The following is a 24,421-nucleotide window of genomic DNA, read 5'->3' as shown; positions in this document are numbered from 1 at the left end:
GAAGAGATTAGAAAGCAATGACAGTAACTAATTTAACATGAAATAGCCAGAAATTTAACAAGTGTTATAAATGTCAGTGGCCTCATTTGAGGGTTAAAGTGTATACAAGTTTATCAATAGTGATAACCCATTGTATTATACGTAGTGAATTATTTCATTAAGGGTGATAAAACGAAGATTTAATTTATTTTATGAAGCGTGTGATGTGTATTCGACAAAAATCTACAAACAGAATTACTCATAAACCGAACCACCTGGTAAATCTCTGAACAACAAGACCGGTAGGTGATAATAAATTTTAGATTTGTTATTTGTAATAAGTATACTAGCTTTATTATTGTATCATGATTGCTTAGTTGTATCTTTTTTAACATTTTTTTCTGTAACAAAGCAACATTGTAAATCACAGAGGACTTTTAGCGAATGATTTGTTATTCGTAATAAGTATACTAGCTTTATTGTTGTATCATGATTGCTCGGTTGTAGCTTTTTTAACATTTTTTTCTGTTACAAAGGATAATTGTAAATCGCAGAGGACATGTAGCGAATGATAAACGGACAAGTAAGAATGTATTAATTGTATAAGCTTATGAAAATAACACCTTATTACTTTCGTGCTTTCGAAGTGTTATCTGGATTTATCTCCACCCGGAACTTTCAATGCGATGTAGCAATACGTTATAACCTAAAAAGAGAACTTAAAATTTATCAAAAGTCAACTTACGACTTCGCCAGAAAGGTTAGAACCCTTGATATTAGCCATTTTTATAATTGTAAACGCTTCAAGTGTTTAAAATTGATAGTGTTTCCAGTTTAATTTAGTAAAAATTAATGGTTGCTGAAGATAGTCAATTCATTTGTTTCATTTATTTAAAAACTGCGTTTGACTAGTATGACACGCAAACATTTGTTACATGAACATACTTAGATAGAATTTTCAATCATACAGGTTAATTTTTTGTTAAGATCATAGTTTCTATTTTCTCTCATGACAAATGCAGCTGATGTATTGCTCACTTCTTTGTTCCACTCTCGTCCCACTAAAAAATAGAATCACAAAAATACTGAACTCCGAAGTAAACCCAAAACGGAAATTACCTAATAAAATTGCAAAATCATAAGCTCAAACACATCAAACGAATTAATAACAACTGTTATATTCCTGATTGGAAGGGCATTTCCTATATAGAAAATGGTGGATTAAACCTGGTTTTATAGTTAGCTAAACCTCTCAATTGTATGCTAGTCTCATAAAATTCGATTATATTAATAGCAATGTGTGAACAAAACAAACAGACGCATACACATTATTTTTTATTCAAAGAGATACTCATTTCTCGCTGCAGAATTACTTACAATGTACATGATGAAATTGTCACGATATAAATTTCGTGATAGCGATGTACATTTCTTGATTATTATTCTCATAAGAACGCTCAAGTTGAAATATTTGAAAACCAGGAACGTATATACACTAAGAATCGTTTGAAGCAAAATAATCAAAATGGACCTTCAAGAAATAGCCAAAGGGACCTTAAATGAACACAGCCAAATTGCTCTACGTTTAGAAATAATTTCCTACTGCTTGCAAAGTAAAAGTTTGGTTGGCGTGCTTGCTTTGTTTGTATTAAGCTTTGTATTTAAGATTGACATCTTCTAACAATAATATAGTTAAACCTGTAAATATATATTTAAATTTTCATTTGACGTTATCCCAATCACAATTGTATGTAACATACAAACAAAGCAAGCAAAGTCTTGCTCTACAAGCATTTGGAAATTTGACTAAACTTTGACTGAGTTAGTTGGAATCTAAGTTGTTAATAATTTCATATTTTGCAAGGGGAACTTTAGAAAAAATATGTTATAAATCACGTCAGCATTTACAAATTTATTCACTTGTAAAAACTTATACATGCATAAACAAAAATGACAATAAATTTAACAAATACTATATTCAACACATAACAGATATAGTGTAATATCTAATTTTATCAAGTATGATTTAACAAATTGCTGTATGTATTGGCGCATATCTACTATTTCATTGAAGAAAGATAAGCTGTGAATACAATCTATTGAATGAAACATGTTGTGTAAACTGAAGTGAAATTTGAAGGATTAAACTTTAATCCGTTTCTTGGTCAATGACCTGGACAGCTGGAGTTTAGAACAAACTGTTAGGTAAAGCGTTATTACCACTAAATCTCCATTACTTCAAAATATCCACAGATTCTATTTTTGATAGTTTGAGAACTCGTGATATTGCTTAGTAACAAGTATATACACATTTTCATCATAGATACATTGTACTGGGGGACAGGACATTTTTTACCCTCCCCCTTTTTTTCAAAATACTTTTTTTTCTATTAATTTCAATTATTTTTAAATTTTTCTGTATACTTTGAATATACATATACTTTAAATAAAGTGTATTTGCTATTTAACTCCAAGTTTTCTATCCACGGCGGTCACTGATAAATAATATATAATATGAGTGTCTATTGTTTTCATAATAAAACCATTCTTTATAACATGTGATATTTTATGAAAACAATTCTTGTGTTTCAATTATTTTTTTCTATTGTCACCTTTCTAAACAGATTTAATATAGCATTGGATAATAAAATCTACACAGTAAGACTTCCGTATATTTGATACGTTTCTTGTTTTGATATAAAATTTCAATCCTTTTTCTCTAACTTTCCGCGAGGAGGGTAGATACAAATAATTCTTTCCTTCAAAGGCTGGTTTAAATCAATAATGGATTTACCATCAATTTTACCATAAAATCAGATTAACTGACCGAGCCCAAATAGCCAATGGTGGTTGAGTAATTGTTCATTTGTGTAATGGTAATTTTTTTGTACTTGTTTCATTCATGATATCAGTTTCTTATCAAGACCAAACAAGGACTTACAAGAAAAGGTAATTCAAAAGAAAAAGAGATGTATGGTTGCCAATCGGACAATTATCCATAGACTTTAGGACAAAGATGTGAACAATTACAGCTCATCGTATAGTTAAGAAAGCCGAAAATATTAACCTTTGAAGCATAGCAAAATATCACAACTTTAAAGAAAACAAAATTTGTTTTTCTAAATTTCAATAAAAGATCTTCTTGCAAATATTTTTACAGTTATCATGTTCTGTACCACTTTTTCATTTCTGTATTGTACCCTCATTATTTTCTATTCAAAATTTATCCAACTTAGATCTTAGACTGGTTTTATCAAGGTTACATTGTATTCCACTTAAGGTTTTCATTGCACCCTTATTATTTTCCTAGTCCTCTGTTTAGTACCTTCATTAAGGACTGTGTTTTCTAAATAGCGATGAAATATTTTCATCAACGTATTTGAACTTAATAAAGCTGATTATCGACTATTAGGAGTCGAGATTAAGAATTGAACGATGGACAGTTAGTGCGTGAATTTTTCTTGCTACCTGATTGGAAGAAATTACGAGACGTGAATAATCAACGTTATTGATTGGTTAGGATAATCCAAACCCAGTAAATGTCCTTCAATCCCGTAGAGTATCGGATTTGTCCTCTCTATTTTAGCAATTAGATTTTGCCTGGTCATTAATCATGCATATTCATGATATTGGTACACAGGTAACTTTTATCTATAAATAGTCGAATCTTCTGGAGTTTCGTAAACAACAACGTTAAACGATATATATATATTACTTCATAACGTGTGACATCACGTGTGTGGTAAAAAAATTTGATTGATGCACGAGGCTATTCTAGTAAATGAATTAATCTACAAAGCGAGAGCACTTTCCATTTTCATCAGCTAAGAGTCGAATAGCCCTTTTTTGAAAGGCTAATGCTTGTCTTTATATAATCTTTTATTAAAATAAAATAAAATCACTTTGAAATAACTAACAAACAAAATATTAGCCCTCGCAGTCTAATAGAATTGAGGCAAACTGAATCTTTTCATCTATATAATATCTCAGACCTTATGTCTTTTACTTTGGAACTCTAAAATAATGTTATGATTAATGGCGAAATGAAATGCATAGGTGAATTCTTATGTCTTTTATTATGTCCTTGACCTTTTTAACCCTAAAATAATGTTATGATTAATGGCGAAATGATATGCACAGGTGAATACCGAGTTATTAATATAGTTGTTAATTATTAAAAGTTTCTGCCTATACTAACAATATGATCTATTTCATCTTTCATACATAAACAATACACGGTTACATAGTATACTGAGCAACTATCGAAAAATAGCAATGAACTATCTTCCATTCTGACGTATTTGAGCGTTGTTTCGTAAATTTTGACTAGTAATTCATATTTTTGTTCGTCGTGAAAAGATCGTAATTTTGAATTAGTTAAATAAAAAATATGCTGATAGTTTAAGGTAATATTGCATTTATATTTTGGTTCTTTAAACAACGAATTTTCAATATATTGTTTTTCTTTGTGTGTGTGTGTGTGTGTTGTTTTCAGATTTAAGAAAAAGGAGACTAGATAAGATTGCCAATGGGATAACAATCAAACAAATAACTTCAATTGAAGCAATGATAGGTCACCGCATGACCTTCAACAATGTGGAAAATACATACCGTTAACTGCATGATGAATCAGCTATAAACAGATAAATAAATGATAAATGCAAAGAGATACTAAAAGTAACCCAAAACAATATATTATGTAAGCAATACAGATTTTCCCATACTCTGATATCGGGTAAAATATCATTATAGCTCGTTAAAAGCAAATAAACTCGTCCAATCAGAAACTTCCAAAGTAATGGTATTTTGGAGAGTTTTTTCTTCATTTTCTGCGCTCTATTAATAGAACTTGACCATAAGTGGTTACTTGTAATTTTTAGTGCAAAGTCATCTTTAAAGGCCAATTTTGTGTGCAAAAATTAGGATGCATTTATTCAGCGTTTCTTGTAAAATTGAATTTCAAATAAGAAGAGAATAATAGATTTAACTTTCCAGATCAGATAACATATGTTTACGTGTTTTTTTACCTGCTTAGTATACTACATGTGATAGGTATGACTATATATAATTATATAGTATACTATGTTAATATATCAATTTTCTCACCAACATTTCATTGTAATTTAGTGGGTAATTTGTGGTGGCTTGTGAATATAACCCTACACATCCATTCTATTCTGGCGTGCCTGACAAATTGTATCTCTTTACAAAAGATCTCCCAAACATTGCGGTGCGATCAGATTACAGTCAAAGCTACCTGTCCATAGGCTATTTAGTTTTACTGATACGTATAAGAGGGTAGTTAACCTGAGACATACTGTACATTTGGATTAACTATCACATTGTATATATACCTAAAAGATTATCTTTAATCGGGTAAGTCTCAATTTATTGTTTTTACTTTTTCTTTTTTCAATTTTCCTTTTGTTTATTTTACATGCATGGTTGAGGTAATATAGTTTTATATATGAGTGTATTTGACAAGATGTAAGATAATATTTATGAAAGTTTTAATGATTGATGTATTCAAGGTTTTTACAGTCCTTGAAATATGCATGTTTAAAAGGCCATTTTTTTTAATTAAAGATTGTATTTAAAATGCGATTTTGCAATTTATTTATTTTTTAAAAATCATTTTGTAATGAAAAGAAAGACTTTTCTTCACCTAGAAAACAGTAAATGTTCAAACCAACCCCAACCCAAAACCCCACCCAACCCAACCCCAACATACACACAAGCAACCATCACACTTTCCAATAAAACCAACTTCTAAAATATCTTGATCCTTTTTTAAGATTCTTTTTACATAAAACAAATAAAAACTAACTTGTTATCATTATAATTGACGTATAAAGAATGTGATACTTCCTCAGTGACATTGCTCATTCCATACCTTTGGTACTATCATCTAGCATACGCATTTTATAGTACAGTTGAATTACAATACTTTTCAGTATTTTTTGTATTTTTTCCCCCATTGATTGATCGTCGGTAAAGACTTTAAATCATACCAGATACTATCTTATACATACATGTGTGCCGTTTCCAAATCTTGAATCTTTTGTTTATACATATATATTACAGTTGGACTTAACCCCCGGTGACTTTTTAAATCGAATTTCAATATTATTTACCTAACATGTACTCTTAAATATGGAATGGTTGAAATATAACTATGATCAGATTGCATGCACATTGTTTTCGTATAAAATAATTGAGAATTGTGATCTACGTGCGCTGCACAGACTGGTGTGTGAATTATGGAACACTTATAAATACATGTACAATCGTTCCATCAATTATCTTGTACACCATCAGTCAACACACTTTATTTGATATTTCACGTCTGGTGGTCTTCTTACATTTTGAAGGATTTCTTTAATGTATGATTTCATGAATGTGTACTGGAATTTAACAATAAGGGAGATATTCATTTGACGTGGCTCGGTACTTATACATCCCGTCATTATGTTATTGTGCTATGATAAATCTTTGTATTCTTGTCTTTCATTTGTGTTTGTGTGCTTTAATTTGTCTATATGCCCTTTCGCGTTTTTCTGTTACATATTTGTTTGGTTTTTTTAAAGTGATTTTAAGATTATACCACACTGAAATTTTATGCGACTGTCATACAAGTGAAAGGTTTAGCTAGCTATAATATATTAATACCAGGTTTAATCCACCATTTTCTATATACATTTGAAAATGACTGTAGCAAGTCAGGAATATGACAGTTAAACGTTGTTGTCCATTAATGTCATGTGATTGAGCATTTGATTTTGTCATTTTATTAATTTTCGTTTTAAATTTTCCTCTCTGAGTATTTTTGTGATGTTACTTTTTTCTTGAACATGTGTGCAAGTCAAATGCTGCTAATTCGATAAATTATAAACTACAAGCATTTCCTAAAATAACATATTGGGAGTTTTTATTAATAAAATGTGAAAAACGTTGTTTGCACAAATACCTTGTTTTCATTTTTGTGTTGCTTAAGTTCTTGCCAATGTTCCATCTGAAAGCGTATTAAAATATTGTTACTACGTATTGACGGTCAGTTTGGGTAATCGTCTATAACATATTTTAAACAACAAGTAAGATGTCTTATATCATAGGTATTAAAACTTATTATAGACCACTTCTTGTATTAAAAATCGTCAACTATTTTAAGCGCACACAACACAGAGCATTCATAATCGAATAAAAATGTTTTTCTGATTATTGAAACTCATTTTTTATTTATATTTTTCATCAAAATATTGCTAGGACGTGTATATACTACAACTAGAATTCTATTCTTTAGTTATAATGATAAATGTATGCCAAAATTTATTCAAATTTGATGATTTTATCTATGTCAGATCTCGTTTTGATATATGTCGTGATAATGAGGTATAAAGATGAAAATGAATTTCAAATTATTTCAATTAGCTTTGTTAGTAAAAGGATGTCTAAAATAACATTACTTTAAATAACTTAAAATGACACTTAAAACCCCAACATGATAATAGGATATTACGTTGTTCGTATATTGGACAGTTGTAGAGGTTTCTTTTTTATGTATATAACTTTGCATTCTATTCTATGAGAAAACATTGCTTTCAAACCGCATTTAAAAATACCATTGAAAATTCATTAATCATTGATGAAGTAATTTAAACTAGATAAAATAAAAAATCTGAAATGTTCTCCGGCTTCTTCCACCAGTTATATCTGACCGCCACGAAATGGCGCAGTCATATTGAACGTGGCATTAAACATCAATCAGTCAATCAAATTAGCACAAAATAGCTTAATTCGGTTTCATTAGAATAATTAGATATCTAGATATGGAACAAACGCGACACTGATATTAAAGATTTATCACCATTTGTACAAGTCGATCCCTTTAAATGATCAAACGCTAACTAATTTTATACCTGTAGATAGCCAACTGTTGTAGCTATTTCGTTGTGTTTCTTTACAAAGAAGTAAGGTATGCTTTGAACCCAATGAATTAAATAATCTTCATATAAACATTAAAAAGAACAGAAGTGAAATTAGTCTTTCAACTAGCTTTCAGTAACTTCGAGTACTCTAAGATCTGTACTGTGGGCTTGAAGTTTTTTTGTTATTTCTTTTTGATTGGCTGTTTTTGATTGGCACCTTTTAAATGAGTTTAATTATGTTTTTTTCCGAATGATTTATGTAATGTTGTTATACAGCTGTCTTTTCTTAGGGGAGATTCGAATCCTACATGTAACAATCATGTTCACACCCTTGAGCAGTGCATTTTTCCATGGCAGAATCTTGCGTTAAGTTGTCGTCATTAGTTTCTGGCTAACACGATTGTTTACTGTTGCAGCAAACATTAGGGGGCCGATTTTTATTTGTTTCACATTTCGTCGTTTCGATGCTTTTAAAAAGTACGGGATTTGCTGATTTCTAAAATCAATACTGTGATCTGTAATTTCTGAAATCTTTGACCTTTGGTCATTTATTGGTTGTTACCTCATTGACAGTCATACGCCAATTCCTTATTCTTATACAGAAATAAACGTAATTGTTACATGTAGCAATAAATATAATTTCTATTTTTTCAGGTCGACATGACAGAGAACGGATCAACAAATGGATCTGATTCCGGTTCACCGCTGACGAAAGAGGAAGTTGATGCCATTCATGAAACATGGGCCCTGGTTTGGAGTGACAAGAAAAATAATGGAATAGAATTTTTTGTAAAGTAAGATTTCAGAATAAATTGTATTTAGACTGATTTTATGCAAGCGGACAATAAGGGTGCTTACATATCGCATTTTCACAAAATTCTAGAGGCCTATTGCGGGAGGTCAAAGGTTCTAACTCGGTCTGTTCAAACCAACGACTCTAAAATTAGTATTTTCTACTTTTCCGCTAAGTACGCATATATGAGTAAGAGCAAAGAATAATCGGCTCGGGACAAAAGTAAAGTCTCCGGGAAGGGTGACATATCTTCTTTCGGACTGTGACTTTGTGAACTAGCACGGTTTTCGCCGTTTTATTAAAGTAAATTCGTATGAAGCTATTAAAATAAAATGATCAGAGTTGTTCTTTTATTAAATATTACATTACACCTTTAGTTGCACAAGGTATTGGAGCCTTATCCGACCATGTAGAAACAATTATGTAATACAAATGTTTTGACAAAACAGAATTAAACCAACACCCAATATCGCATTTCTGAATAACTATAAAATATTTCCTTCTCGTTATCTTCATAAGGTTTGACCTAACTGTCTAGAACAATTTTTCAAAAATGATATCCAACAATTAAAAAGATCTACATTGAATTAAAAATACTAAAAGATCGAGATGGTGATGGCACAAGAAAGTAATGGGTGACTTTTTTATGAGAGAGGTCTTTGTTAGCGTAATGTGATCCTTTTCACATTGAACCACAGCCCAATATATCAAAATATATACAGATAGATATAAACAATGCTGACATTTTAAAAACCACATTTATTCAAATACACCTTGTTCGTGTCTAGATTATAGTTACAGAAATATGCATTGGAAAAACAGATTTACTTTTAAAGTTTTGACTGACACTGAAAAGGAGGTGTTTGATTAGAAAAGTCTAGCTAAACTCTTACATCTTCGGGTAAATTGGCCTCTTATGTTATGACTTTATTTGGTTCGTATGCTCTAAAACGTTCTACCTATAAAAAAAATATATGTATTTATAAAATAACCTAGTTTGGTTGATATAAAGAACTTCGATAGATAAAAATATAGAACATGCACATAATGATTTTTGACTGTAAAACAATGTAAAAGAATAAGGATGAACGAACGAAGCAAACTTCGCAACAATAATACAGCAGATTTCAGTCAGTATGTAGCTAATGGTAATATCTTTGGTTAGCTTGCTTGTTAGCTGAACCGTGAAGTCATTGTTAGGTAAGGTATACTACCCTCCTTTTAAAGTAGCTTAGTCCTACAGAGAGATAGATTTTTTATCTGTTGGGCTAGTCTACTATTAAAGGAGGGAAGTTTACCTTACCTAACAATGACTTCACGGTTCAGCTAACAAGCAAGCTAACCAAAGATATTACCATTAGCTACATACTGACTGAAATCTGCTGTAATAGTCTTTTTAATCTAGCAGATGATTTGTGATGAAAGAAATATCGTTACTTGGTGCACTACTATCCTTAACCCAAAACTTGTCATATATTATTATGAAATTGGAGTACAATAGAAAACGCATGTTAGAATATGGACGTGATAGAGCCGCAATATATCTAACATTTATTGAAATACGTTTCGGAAAACATATAATATAGGCGGTACGGAATATGTTCTATCGAGTATCATAAATTCTAAAACATAACATCATCAGTATGTACAATAAAGTATTTTAATTGTAATGAAAAAGATTTTCGTCCTATTAGTTTTTTTTTTCTTTTTTTTTGGGGGGGGGGAGGGGGGGGTTATATCGTTTAATGACACTTAGACATACAATTCATCAGTTTATATGCGACGGTCAGTACTACAACAATGGTATAAAAAGTTCTGTTGCATAAACAGTTACATATTTTTTTAATTTTTCAGATTTTTTACTCATTTTCCTGAAGCACAAGATAAATTCAAAGACTTTAAAGGATTGTCAATTGAAGAAGTGAGAGCACACAAAAAGTTACGTGCGCATGCGTTGTCGGTTTTCTACGCTATAAAATCATATATTGACCATCTAGATGATCTTGAAACGCTAACCGAATTAATTCGGAAGAATGCAAGGAATCATGTAGATAGAAAAGTTGGTGGGAAAGAAGTAAAGGTGAGTATATGTACAATTTTGGAAATTATTTAAATACTTTGTACGAGCTTAAGAAAGAGGACCAACAGCGAGACTCGTCGAGCTTATCTCCTATTTTGTGTTTTAGTTCATATAAAATTAATATATGTAATGCTTTATCATGTAATTTATTCTGGTACTTTAATATTTATTTTGAATTACCTGGTTTTTGATGTTTAAAAATATTTACATGGCTTCAACGCGAACCACGAAGAGGTCCCTTAATTAAGTCAACTGTGAAATAAACAAAATTTGTTAACATAACGGTTCGTTTAACATGCAACATACAACGAATAAAATTTAAACTTATAGTCAGCAATTGAAGTTTTACTAGAATGACTATTCTCTTTAGTGTGAAAGTGCTTGGTAAACTCTATTCGTTTCTTAACGTGTATTAAAGATTTATTGTGTGTTTGAAGAACAATAATAACTGCATTGCATTTATTCAGAAAGAAAACAACGAGAACGTTCTAGCATTCTTTTAAAACTGATCATTATCCAAAATTTTGATAAAATATTTTGTGTTCACCCAAATGTTTAAGAAACAAATGGTGACTCAACATTTACTCAATACTTCACTTTTGTGAAATACAAACAAATAATGCTAAACAAATCCAGGAATTCACATTATAAAAGTATGCAACAATGGTAACGACAATCACAACACTTTAAGGGAGCTACCATTTGATTTTTATGGGGGGCCTAGGATGAAATTTGAAAAAAATAGGCAGGACAGGAGTTTTGAGTAAAAAAAAAAGGCAGAATGAGACACTTGCAAAAAAAAAAGTCAGGATAAACTAAAAAAAAAGAAGGCAGGACCGAACAGAGTGAAAAATAAAAAGCCAGGACAGAGATTACAGCTAAAAAAATAATGCAGGACAAAATTTTTCATCCTAGCCCCCCATAAAAATCAAATGGTAGCTCCCTAAAAGATCAAACAAAGGATAAAGATACCAAGGGCCATAGAAAGTTATAACTCAAAATTAAACAATCATGGCTAAAAGAAAGACTAAGCGAATAACAACAACACACAAAACACTACACAGAAAAGTAGAGATTGTGTAAATTGTTGTATATTTCAGTAAAAGAGCAGTTTTTAGCATTTAATTACAAGTGGGTTAAATATATTTCCATGTATGTTGATACCAATTGTGTGTTTGATACCATTTTATTGTCGATTTACTTTTGTATATATAAATCTATAGAATCTATCGATTTATATGCAAATTTATCGATTTTTATACAAATTTATCGATTTATATGCAAATTTATCGATTTATATTCAAATTTATCGATTTATATGCAAACGTATCGATTTACGTGGAATGTATCGATAATTATATAAAGTTATTGACATTTATTACGAAAATATCGACTTATTGCTATATATTTTTTCAGTGGCTTGTTCCTCCATTCGTTGAACTCCTTCAAGAAAAGACGAATGGAAAAGTGACAGAGTTACATAAAACTGCATGGACAAAAGTTTTTGATGTTATTGCTTCAATATCAGATGAAGAGATTGAAAAAGCAAAATAAACAGATATATATTATCTACATTTATATGTGGTAAAACACGTTTTTCAGGTTTCTAGACAAATAATCGCTACTGATAATTGACACTGAATGACGTTTGAGCGACTCCAGTAATTTATTCAGGGTTAAAAGGTGAAGTTTATAGTAAATCAATTATGTTAATCGATGAAAAATCTACTGAAGAGATTTCACTTAAAAGTACGATATGATGAGGATCGCATGCGAATCAGTATAATCATATTATCCATAGCTATCGATACATGTGTTCTCTGTTCGTGTATGTTCGTGTTTGTTTGTTTTGTTTGTTTATGATTAATTATGTGCGTCGTTCTATTGGCCTCTTCCATTTTTCTTTTATTGTATTGGAATTATAAGTAATAAGGCTAAGATATCTTTCAGACGTTTATCAATTTCCAAATTCGGCAGACTCACTCGCAACCGAATGAAATTTATCTATGTTAAGCTTGTGAGTGAAAGTTATCACATCAATAAACTCTTAAAGATAAACATATTACTTATAAATCCAAAAATGCTGTAAAAGTATGCCAAGCTCAAATATTTCATGAACAATTACAGAACTATTTTTAGAATAAAAATGCATACACATGCTATCATGGCATCGGTATGAACGTGTATAAACTTTGTTGTTGCCATAACAACCACCAAGGAAGTAAGACCTAACATACATTCGTCACAACTCGGCCTATTCCGTACCTTCAGAGAGTAGCGGAATCATCCGAGGATTGCCGACTAACCTAAAATTTATGACATCGGATGTGTTTCTTTTAAAGCAGATGGTGTTGTTCATCTGTTACAAAACTCACCAGGGACAACCATAATCCAAGTCAATCAATGTCATAATGAGAAAATAACAAAAATTCTCAAACGTTGTATTTCTACAATTAATTCTACAAACAAAGGTTGCGATAACAAATGATCAAAATACACATGTAATAATTATTGTCATATGAAAAACAGACAGTCAATTTATTATTGAACTGGTCATTATGAAAACGGGAATATTTAATATTTTTACTATTACCTCTTGTATATATAATGTGTAAATGAGATATGTTTTTATATGAATTTTATATTATGTATTTGTTATTGATATGTTGTATTAACAATATTTTAAAGGACTTTGAAAATAAATAAATATTTTATCGTTAATTTGTTTGCATAAATGAAGATAGTGCTAATGTCTACAATCCAATATAATATAAAGTGTTAATGAACAGATTTTGAAATGAAATGTCTAAGAACATCAATATATGAAGACCGTTTTCGTTTACCAACTTTTATCGACAGGTTACCTACTCTGTGGTAGAACATTATGGTACTCGGTCAATTACGAGCAGCCAAAAAAAGTAAGATCAAATATATGATTTGTGCAATTTAGAGTGAAATTTACTAGTTTTCTATAAAAGAGGGACGAAAGATACCAAAGGGACAGTCAAACTCATAAATCTGAAACAAACTGACTACGCCATGGCTAAAAATGAAAAAGACAAACAAACAACAGCACACACGACACAACATAGAAAACTAAAGAATAAACAACACGAACTCCACCAAAAAAACTAGGGGTGATCTCAGGTGCTCCGGAAGGGTAAGCAGATCCTGCTCCACATGCGGCACCCGTTGTGTTGCTTATGTGATAACAAATCCGGTAAATAGTCTAATTCGGTAGGTCACATTAGTCATGTATAGAAAGCATTTATTAATAAACAGTTAACTTTCATTCAAAATTGTACAGATTAAAATCTCGAATTTACTTTTTTACTTTGCCCTTGCTTGACCGAGTACCAGGATGTCCTTCCACAGAGAATGTAACCAGTCAAAAAATTCTAATTCCGGATGAAAAGACTGTTCCGGGTTCACAATCCGGATGAACGGGCGAATGAATGAATTAAAGGACGAAAAGCAAACACGTCAAATATCGTCCCTGTTATGTTGAGCTGCTGATCATCTTATATATATAGTAATCTTGTTCATTAGTATTGGATAAATGTTTGACGAAAATTTATGTTCATATAACATATTGAAAAGTTGTAAGATTTTAGATGTTTTGTAGAGATATGTGGAATTGAGATCAATAGAACACGTAGCCATGTGTATTAACGACCAATCGAAGCAAGTCTAAGCTACAAAGAGAGCAGATCGCAATAATACTAACTCGAATGATTCAGCGCCCTGTATCGGTCAATGTCTTCTTAATGTAGTGATCTATAGCGAGTCGCAATATAACGACTTGATTAATCAGGATACAATAATACAAATGCAATGAACGTCCGCTGCATTGTGGTTAACTTAGATAATCGAAACTTTCAATGGTATTTCTAAACGCTGTGTATAATTAAGACTTGATCTTGTTCTTAAATTTTCCATTGAATTTCCGTTATTCATCTTTCTCCTTATATGTATATACATAATCAAAACAGAAATTAAAAATGCACCATGAATTTATTATGAGTATATCTATCTCCTATTTCAAACTTTCTACTAATGCTTTAAAATGTAAATTACATACATTAGCATAATTACGAACAACAAAACTTATTAGACATTCATCCTTTAGCTAGTTTTTTATTTGTATATTTAATGTGTACCTTTTAAAACATGCATATAATTTATTTTAGCATATACTAAAGTTTAATATCCACTTAAAAGTATAAAGTTGTATCCTAGGAAGTCATGCATAAATTACTTTTGTGTCGTTCCCAAATAGTAGTTTTAACTTGTATTTATTTTAGTTAAATAGCTAGGTTTTCGGCTTGATTTTTTTATGAAATTTTTGCAACTGGAAGTTAAGTACACATCGTACAATCAACGATCCTTTGTAATTTAATTGGAATCAGTTTATGTATCTTCACGTTCAGAGTGTTAATTTGTGGTATTGGTTTTGCTCATTGTTGAAGGATGTATATTGGCAAAATAGTTGTTTCTACATTTGTATGTCTTTTTGGTATCTGGTGGAAAGTTGTCTCAATGTCAATCATACCACATTTTCGTATTTTTTTCTGACCGAATACTTAAATATAAATTGTAAAAGCATATGCGACCTGAAAATTATTGGCATAAAGTAAACATTAAGATAACAACTTTTCAATAAAAAAAAAGTCCAGAATGGTAGAAACAGAAATATAACCAAGATAATGATATTCAAGTCAGTTGCGGTTGCAACGTTGGGATGGAGGGATTCCAGGGATTGGAACCAACTTTTTATGAAGATCAATATGCTTTTGAATGGGGAAATGCGGTTGGAACATCCCCCCATATTTATCCTCGGTTGGAACCCCTCTTTTAAAAATGGCTGGATCAGCTCCTGCAAGCGGTTGTTGTATGAAAGAAAGTGCATCCTCAGTGCTTGTTGAATTATTGTTTTAAATACTAACAGACTAAACAATTATCAACTGTGTTAGTGTTAGTGTAACACCTCCTCAATATGAGTTCAAATTACACTAACATGACCGGCACCGATGTACAAATACGTATTCACGTCCAACTGAAATGGGGAAGTTACAATATAGATTCCACATGTTGAGGATGCCAAGCTCAATGCACATTCATTAACTATTGTATTAGATCTTTTAGGGGTTGCCTGTACGTATGCTGCATGGTCAATTTTCTGTCACTTTCCAAAATTCCCTCTTTTTAAGAGGCAGACACAATTTCAATTCCTCAATCCCGGTAGACCCTTTTCATCGGACCTTTTTACAATGTATTCAATGTACAGATTCGTTTGATATTGTCTCCAATATTATAGACATATTTGCCACTGGACGCATTCGCCAATTAAATAATCAAATTACAAGCTGGTAAACTAATCAATGGAAAAAATGAAAACGAAAAATTATACAATGTTTCCATTTTTGGGGAACGGAATTTGAGGGGGTCAAGGATTGGCATTTGCAATAGAATTCTTTTTATTTATTCAAATTCATGCATGCAAATATTTGTTATAGAATGCAAACCGATTAGAACACATATCTACGATTAATATGCTAACTCGTAAGTAAGGTCTGCTGGGTGGGGTATACAGAATAATGAGAGAGCGCTGGAAAAAAGAGAAAAATATACCAAAAACTAACAACAGAAAATACTGGTTACTTAGATATAAAAAAAAGAAAAACAGGCTTAAAAAATAACAAAGAATACTGTACGGAATTGGAGGACTCTGTTAAAGTAACGCTGTTCATTCTCAATACTGCATTCCTTTACATGAAATTTTGACGACATTCTTACACAAGTGACATAAACCTGATGTATTATTTGTGAAATTCTTCTCCCACCAAGCAGCTATTTCTTTCCACTTATGTTAAATAAAGAACCACTTAACGCAATTATATGCAAATAAAGCAATTAACCTTATTTTTAGACATATTTAGATATCGTCTCATTTTTCTTCTTGACAAACACGAGTACTATTGGTCATTCAGGTACAATGTAGATAAAAATAGTTTATCCCTGATCTCTGAAATGATAAAAAATACAATGTAAATATAAACTTACATACGCGTCTTGTCATGTTTTGAGATAAAATTAATGCTAACAAGATACACCGTCAAAACAGTCAACTTAGGATGATAAAGCAAAATTGTTGACATTCGCTGAATATTTCATAATTGCTGTGTCAGATACCAGATCTGTATCTTAATCTGATAACCCCTTGTTTGCCATTGTAGAGCTGCATACTATCATTTTTTCTCATTGTCGAAGGCCGTACAGTATCCTATATATGTTCATTTCTGTGTCATTTGGTCTCTTGTGAAGAATAATCTTATTGCGGGCAATCATGCATGTACCGCATCTTCTTTTTTGTTTCATGTAAAGAAAGTACTCCTTCCAAAAAGCCATACAAACTGCAGTGCCAGATCTGTACACTAATCTGATAATCCCATGGAAAAATTTCATACAAGTTAAATATCCCTTTCAGCATCTACTTTGGACAGTGACATATATTTCATGAATGTTCAGGACAAGAACACATTAAACAACATCGAATAATTAGGTTGGACGAGCAGTTTTGTGGCGAGTTATTTTCGGTCTGCCACTAGTAAATTAGAGACAATTGGATAAAAAAAAAACATAGCTATGCAACAGTCAACTTCGGGATCATACGAATTCTCTTAAAAAATTAAACGCAGAGAGAGAGAGAGAGAGAGCGATACTTTCTCAACACCAAATATCGGATTTAACATCCCTATTCGAACCTATCTCCGCATGTGATTTAATTGATTTTGCAATCCTGGTTAATGAAAACTTCATATCGGTTATTTTAAATTAAATTAAGAGCCGTAGTGTAGTGTTTAGTGCATCGGACTACTAACACAAAGGTTTCTGGTTCGATTCTCGTTCCGGGATGAAAATTTCACCGTATATTTTTATTTGACCTCGTTTTTACTTAGCTGCTGACATGTTAACTACTCGAACATATCTGATTTGAAATTGTTTTAATTATACATGTAGTAAAGAATATGATATCTATGATTAAATCTAAATTAACGTGTCAAAAAAACATGTATATTATACAAAGTGGAACAAAACTACAAGTATGAGTCCTCTAAGACTAAGTGGAAATAAATTAAGAGGATATTGTATAACCTACACGTATTTGAATGGGCATTTTGTTATTTGTAAAGTTCTTAACTGACATTTTACTTTTGTAGAGAAAAAAATGATGTATACTCTGGACAAATCTTGTTTGGATTCCTACATTTTTCTAAAATTTGACATTTTAAAGTAAAATGATATTCATCTTCTACATCCTTTTTACAGAGAGGACATAATCTTTTTTCCAACGGTAATTTACGGTGTCTACCCTGTTCAATATTTAGATAACTACAAAATGTAGTACTTATTCTTATTTTTATTGATTGAATGTTGTTTGGTTAAGGTCCAATGACAAATATATCATGCATGTTAAGTTCATTTAGGATCCACTCGATACACTCAGTAAGAAATGACAGGCTTTGTGTAGTTGAGACCTAGAACTAACTCTTAACTTAAAAAGAAAATTCAAAAAATAACTGCGGAACATGTTTATTTCCAAGGGTTTATATACTACGAAATTTTCCCCAACAAAAGTTAAACAACCTTTCATTAAACATTGGACACATTTTAGTAGTTGTCCTTCTTATTCGTTTTTCCCTTCACCGTAGTTTAAGTGGAAAACACTGACATGCAAATTATTCTAACATATATAATTTCACTAACTTTGAATAATTATAGTTCAGAATTTGATATTCACGTTTTATTAAGTCTACATGAACTTGTCAAAAACATATATATTACACAATATATCAATCTTTATAGAGACTTATAATTACCAGTATGAACCTCTTATGTCCTCCTATAGCTGTGCTTATGTTTACTGAAACTGCTGTGATTGAAAGTAAAAAAAAAATCTTTCATCTTGTTTGTTTACACACAAAAATACTGATCGACTTAAAAAAAATAATTGCAAAACATTTTTGACTTTTATTGTTTCTATACAACAGAAATGTTCCCCCAACAAATGACTTTTCTGTCAGCATGCATAAGGCATATTTTAGAAGTAACATTACAGTAGTCTTTTTTATTCGTGTTTATATTAAACGAAGTTTAAGTTCAAGCAGTTAACATGGTTAAGTTGAGCTCTTTTGAAAACACACTGACATGAACTTGAGGATTATTCTAACATATTTAATTTCACATGCTTTGAATAAATGTACAGAATTTGATATTTATGTTGAAATCCACATGAGCGTGTCAAAAAACATATATATTACACGATATCTTTTTAACATTAAAAGAATAATTTGACATTATTTTTGTCTTTTTTTTTTTTCTCCTTTCATTAAGTTTTTATTGCTTAAGTTATGTTTTGTATATTTTTTTCTAAATTACAGTAGCTTAATATACTGGGGAAAAAATGAACAAAGACCATTTCATTTAACGTAGTGGACATGCTTTAAAATTTACTTCCTGTTTCAAGCACTAATTTTAATCGTGCAGGTTCAGGCTCAACTACATAACTAACTAATAAGTATCAGTATTCTGTTTGATTTGTTCATACATCGTTTTCATTATAATTATCGAATTTTATGGGACTGTCATACAAGTGAAAGGTTTAGCTAGCTATAACAACAGATTTAATCCACCATGTTCTACTTAAATAAAAATAATGCATATACCAATATATAAAAAAGAAGATGTGGTATGATTGCCAATGAGACAACTATCCACAAAAGACCAAAATGAAACAGACATTAACAACTATAGGTCACCGTACGGCCTTCAACAATGAGCAAAGCCCATACCGCAAAGTCAGCTATAAAAGGCCCCCATAAGACAATGTAAAACAATTCAAACGAGAAAACTAACGGCCTTATTTATGTAAAAAAAATGAACGAAAAACAAATATGTAACACATTAACAAACGACAACCACTGAATTACAGGCTCCTGACTTGGGACAGGCACATACATAAATAATGTGGCGGGGTTAAACATGTTAGTGGGATCCCAACCCTTCCTGAACCTGGGATAGTGGTATAACAGTACAACATAAGAACGAACTCTAAAAATCAGTTGAAAAGGCTTAATTCATCAGCTGGACAAAAATGCAAGTGGACGTACGTGGCCGGGTACTTATACATCCCGTCACAAAAAGACATAATGAAAAGATCTGAGAGTATTCGCAGTTATCTGACAGCTAGTTCAAACTAACAACTAATTAAAAAAAATCATACATCTAAGACTAAACTATCAATCAGTACACATCCAACATCCAATGGATTTAGTGTAAAGACGTCATAAACAGCCGGAGAGAAAACATGACCTTGCGCAATGCCAAGTTAAAGGTATCGACAGATTGTAAATCCATGAATATGTATATGTATATAACATACTAGAAATATTTAGTTGGCTTTTAATTTACTGATAACAAAATCAATTTTTATACCAATAAAAACAATATTCAATGATCTTATTACAGTGTTGAATAGATAACCTTTTAGAATAAGTTTATTTAAAGGAGCGACAAGTTTACATGGATCATTTTTAAATTTCGAGGCACGGTTAACAACATTTCCGTAGAAATGAGGATGTGCTATCCCGTTTGAAATAAGTTTTCTACAGGTACAACCAAACCTCAAAACCAAATCTTTATATCTATGGAAAAATTAAGTAAAGGTTTTAAGTAATTTATGGTAACGATATCCCTGGTTTAATAATTTACCAGTAATACATAGGTTGCGTTCGTTAAAATCAAAAACGTCACAACAGTCACGGGCATAGCGAACAAGTTGTGAAATATAAACACCGTAAGATGGTGCCAAAGGAACATCACCATCTAAAAATGGAAAATTAACAATTATAGGGAACGAAAAATCGTCTCTTTTGTCGTAAATTTTAGTGTGGAGTTTCCCGTTTAAAACCGAAATATCTAAATCCAGGAAAGGACAGTTATTACCGAATAAATTTGATTTATTTAAAGTAAGTTCCTTAGCGTAAATTTCAGCAGTATATTGAAGGACTTTCCGTTTTGAATTTTCCTCGGAGTTCAGTATTTTTGTAATTTCCTTTTTACGTTCTTAATCAGACTTTGTTTGACTGTGTAGTTATACATCCTTCAAAGTAAAACTAACTAAGGACTCTTTCATTGCAATTCTGCAATTTGAGGTCTGTTTATTAAATCCTTATTATCTTTTAAAAAAATATTTATATAGAATATTAAATTATATATTTTTATAGTAGGTTTAATTGTATTTAAATTAATTCAGATCATACCTTAAAGATATGAACATCAAATATATGATTATACACAATTATCTGTGATCTTTCAAACGAGTCTCAAATATTTGTTTCGTGTTCGTTTTTTATGGAGTTATATAATTATGCAGATATAAGTAAAAAAAAACTTTAAATAGTTGCTTCACCAAAAAATTACACTACCTGAATGAGTTTGAAATATTTCATTCGACTTACAAAAAGTCTAGCATATGACTTTTTACGAAATGCAAATTTTCTCTGTTATATTTATTAGTTTAAGATTTGGTTATTTGAACAATGTGTAACTTTAATATTAACCATGTCCTTATGTAAAAATTGCTAGATACTTCGGACCCAAATGTACTGAATACTATTCAGGAAGAGACCGTATTGCAAGTTATAAAAATCTATGACAAACGGGACGAATTTAATTTTAAATAATCAACTTCCCCCATCCGATAGTAACAATATACCAACTTCACCTGCATATGGGATATACATTTCCCTACTTAATCGGTATTCATGTTCTTTCATTTTTGCTAAAGTGCTTTGTCTATATGCTTTTTTGTGATTCTTTGATACATATGACGTGGCTCTGTACTTATACATCCCGTCATTGTGTTATGGTGCTATTATAAATTTTTGTATTCCTGTTTTTTTTTTTATTTTTGCTAATGTGTTTTCTCTATATGCCTGATGAAGATTATAACACATTGTTAACTGCTGTCTCCATATTTGACATTTTATTTACTATGTCTGTTTGTTTTGTTTACACATCGTTGTCAATATAATGGAATTTGATGCCACTGTCATACAAGTGAGAGGGTTAGCTACATGTAGCTGTAAAATCAAGTTTAATTCACCATTTTCTTCATTTGAAAATGCCTGTACCAAGACAGGAATATGAAGTTGTTGTCCATTCGTTTGATGTGTTTTATCATTTGATTTTGCCATTTGAGTAGGGACTTTCCGTTTTTGAATTTTCTTCGGAGTTCATAATTTTTGTTATTTTACTTTTTTTCTATACTGTACGTGTATATCAGCGTCATTTTGACTCTCGAAGATAGCTGTCGTATAGGCAATCATACCACATCTCCTTACTTTATATAAAGTTAAGTAGGTTCTTCAAAGGTTTAAGTGAGTCATTAATATTTAAGATTATTTGAAAAACCTTAACGATATATTGTTGGAGTTCATACTTGACAAAAGGTGTCACTAAAACTCATACGGCATCGATCTTAACGTTAAAACTCTTACTTGTTGTAAACGTTTCATGATAACAAATACATCTATTCAAAATATTATATTGGCTTTCAATACAGAGACGATAATTTCTGCATTTGAATTGCGGTCTTTGTCTTGATGAAGCACTAGGAAATTTATACAGACAAACACTTTGGTTTCAGCTCTCTAGATTTCAGCTACCTTTTATAGTAGAAATATAATATAACCAAGATCTCTCTGTGTTTTTGTTAGGTGTATTTCTATTTGTATCAATCTGATGAGTAAAGCTATTTTCAGCTGATTTTTATAGTTCGTTCTTACGTTGTGCTGTTACATCACTGCACCCGGCCATTTATAGCTGACTGTGGTATGAGCTTTGCTCATTGTCGAAGGCTGTACTGTGACATATAGTTATCAAATGCTATGTCATTTGGTTTCTTGTAGAGAGTTTGCTCATCGGCAATTCACATCTTCTTTTTTTATAAGAACCTTTGATATATACATATTTTAATTGATGCTTTATGTCAGAGCATAGTCTTATTTATGGCAAAGAAACAAACAGAGGCTTGAATTTTAGTAGGCTAAATTCAATTCAAATGGAGCAGAGTTAAAAGGAAGAACAACAGAAATCAATACTTAATAGTTTCTACAGTGAAACTTGTTTAAACCGAACCTCTTCAGGACTAAAGATTTTGTTCGGTTTTGGCCGATGTTAGATTTTATCAGGTTCACAACGCATACAATTTCATGTCACTCGCGGTGCTTTAGAACATTTTTGGTTTATACAGGTTTTCGGTTTTTGCAGGTTTCGGTTTAGTTAGGTTTTACTGTTGTTTAAACGGTGACTATTACAAATTGAATGTGCACCCGTGTTGTCTCATTGTAAGCACGTAAAATTTAGAAGTTATACACTAGCAACAAGCTAGTTGGCTCGGAGTCAGAATATTATGCCTTGCTATCAAAGATTATTAAAGATCCGGCCAGTGTGTCTGTCTAGTACGATTAAACAAGGCTAACATAGATATTAACTGACTGTGTTCTCGCCCTGAATACAAATATAATGGCTGTCGCTGGACGTAAAATAACTTTCCCTCAGAAAATGGTTGATCATTTAAGTCATACAAAAAACTCAATAGTTGGACAAAAGAATATAGAAAGGAAGATAGATATAGGAAGATGTGGTATGAGTGCCAATGAAACAACTATCCATCCAAGTCACAATTATAAAAGCAAACCAATATAGGTCAAGGTACGGTCTTCAGAACATAGTTACCTTTACTTCCCCACCCCGATTACGATTTTTCATGGTACTTTACGCACTGATTTTATATCCGTTTATAATTGTGCATTCAATAGTATTTTAAAACTTGGTAAATGTATATATGAACAGCTACAGGACAAGTCTTCATACTAAATGAACGACACATTAACATGTATGGTGTTTGGACAAAAGTGTCTATAAGACAGGCGACATTGTCTATAGGTATGCTTTTATGCTGAAATATATAAATTGAATACTTGTACAAATTTAATTGCAACACCGTTGAGTAGACGAATTAGTTCAATTTAAATTTTCAATTGGTACTTGAGGTATTTAATTTTGATAATGTACTTTAGATCCTTTTGAGCAGATGTGTGTAAACGTATTTTATCAATTTACATAATAAATGAGCATTGTGTACACAATTGCACCATAAGTGGAGACGAAAGAAAACCTTCACAAGGGCACTGTTTCAAGGCCAAAGTTTGAAATGCCAAATGAAAGCCACGAAAATCTCAAATGAAAATAAAATTGTATTGAAATCGTCTCTTTTTTCATTTTTTGTATTTTAAATGATCAAATCTTTTATACGCGTGTTATTTGAAATATCTTTTGGTGACCTTTTCATGTAAAGAAACTAAAATGATGCCAGTAAGATCTGAAATATATACTAGTACATGTTTGCACCTGTCCTAAGTCAGGAATCTGATGTACAGTAGTTGTCGTTTGTTTATGTAATTTATACATGTTTCTCGTTTGTGGTTTTTTTTTTATATAGATTAGAACGTTGGTTTTCCCGTTTGAATGGTTTTACACTAGTAATTTTTGGGCCCTTTATAGCTTGTTGTTCGGTGT

General features: G+C 31.2%; 1 protein-coding gene across 3 annotated transcripts; it reads left to right on the top strand.

The window, feature by feature from the left end:
* Positions 1-136: 136 nt before the first annotated feature.
* On the top strand, positions 137-13,498 carry LOC143057295 (globin-like). Of its 3 annotated transcripts, none has more exons than XM_076230588.1 (4): positions 137-281; positions 8,559-8,698; positions 10,552-10,777; positions 12,194-13,498. In XM_076230588.1, the coding sequence occupies exons 2-4, from the start codon at positions 8,565-8,567 to the stop codon at positions 12,329-12,331; spliced, it is 498 nt and encodes a 165-aa protein (XP_076086703.1). In that variant the 5' UTR covers positions 137-281; positions 8,559-8,564; the 3' UTR covers positions 12,332-13,498. The 3 variants fall into 3 exon arrangements, with proteins under 3 accessions (XP_076086703.1, XP_076086704.1, XP_076086702.1); XM_076230589.1 differs by lacking the exon at positions 137-281 and adding an exon at positions 2,162-2,184; XM_076230587.1 differs by lacking the exon at positions 137-281 and adding an exon at positions 5,143-5,355.
* The last annotated feature ends 10,923 nt before the right edge of the window (positions 13,499-24,421 follow it).

Source organism: Mytilus galloprovincialis, chromosome 13 (assembly GCF_965363235.1).
Source record: "Mytilus galloprovincialis chromosome 13, xbMytGall1.hap1.1, whole genome shotgun sequence".
In the NCBI taxonomy this organism is placed as follows: Eukaryota; Metazoa; Mollusca; class Bivalvia; order Mytilida; family Mytilidae; genus Mytilus; species Mytilus galloprovincialis.
The sequence above is the reverse complement of the archived record's forward strand: the minus strand, read 5'-3'. Positions and strand labels throughout refer to the sequence as shown.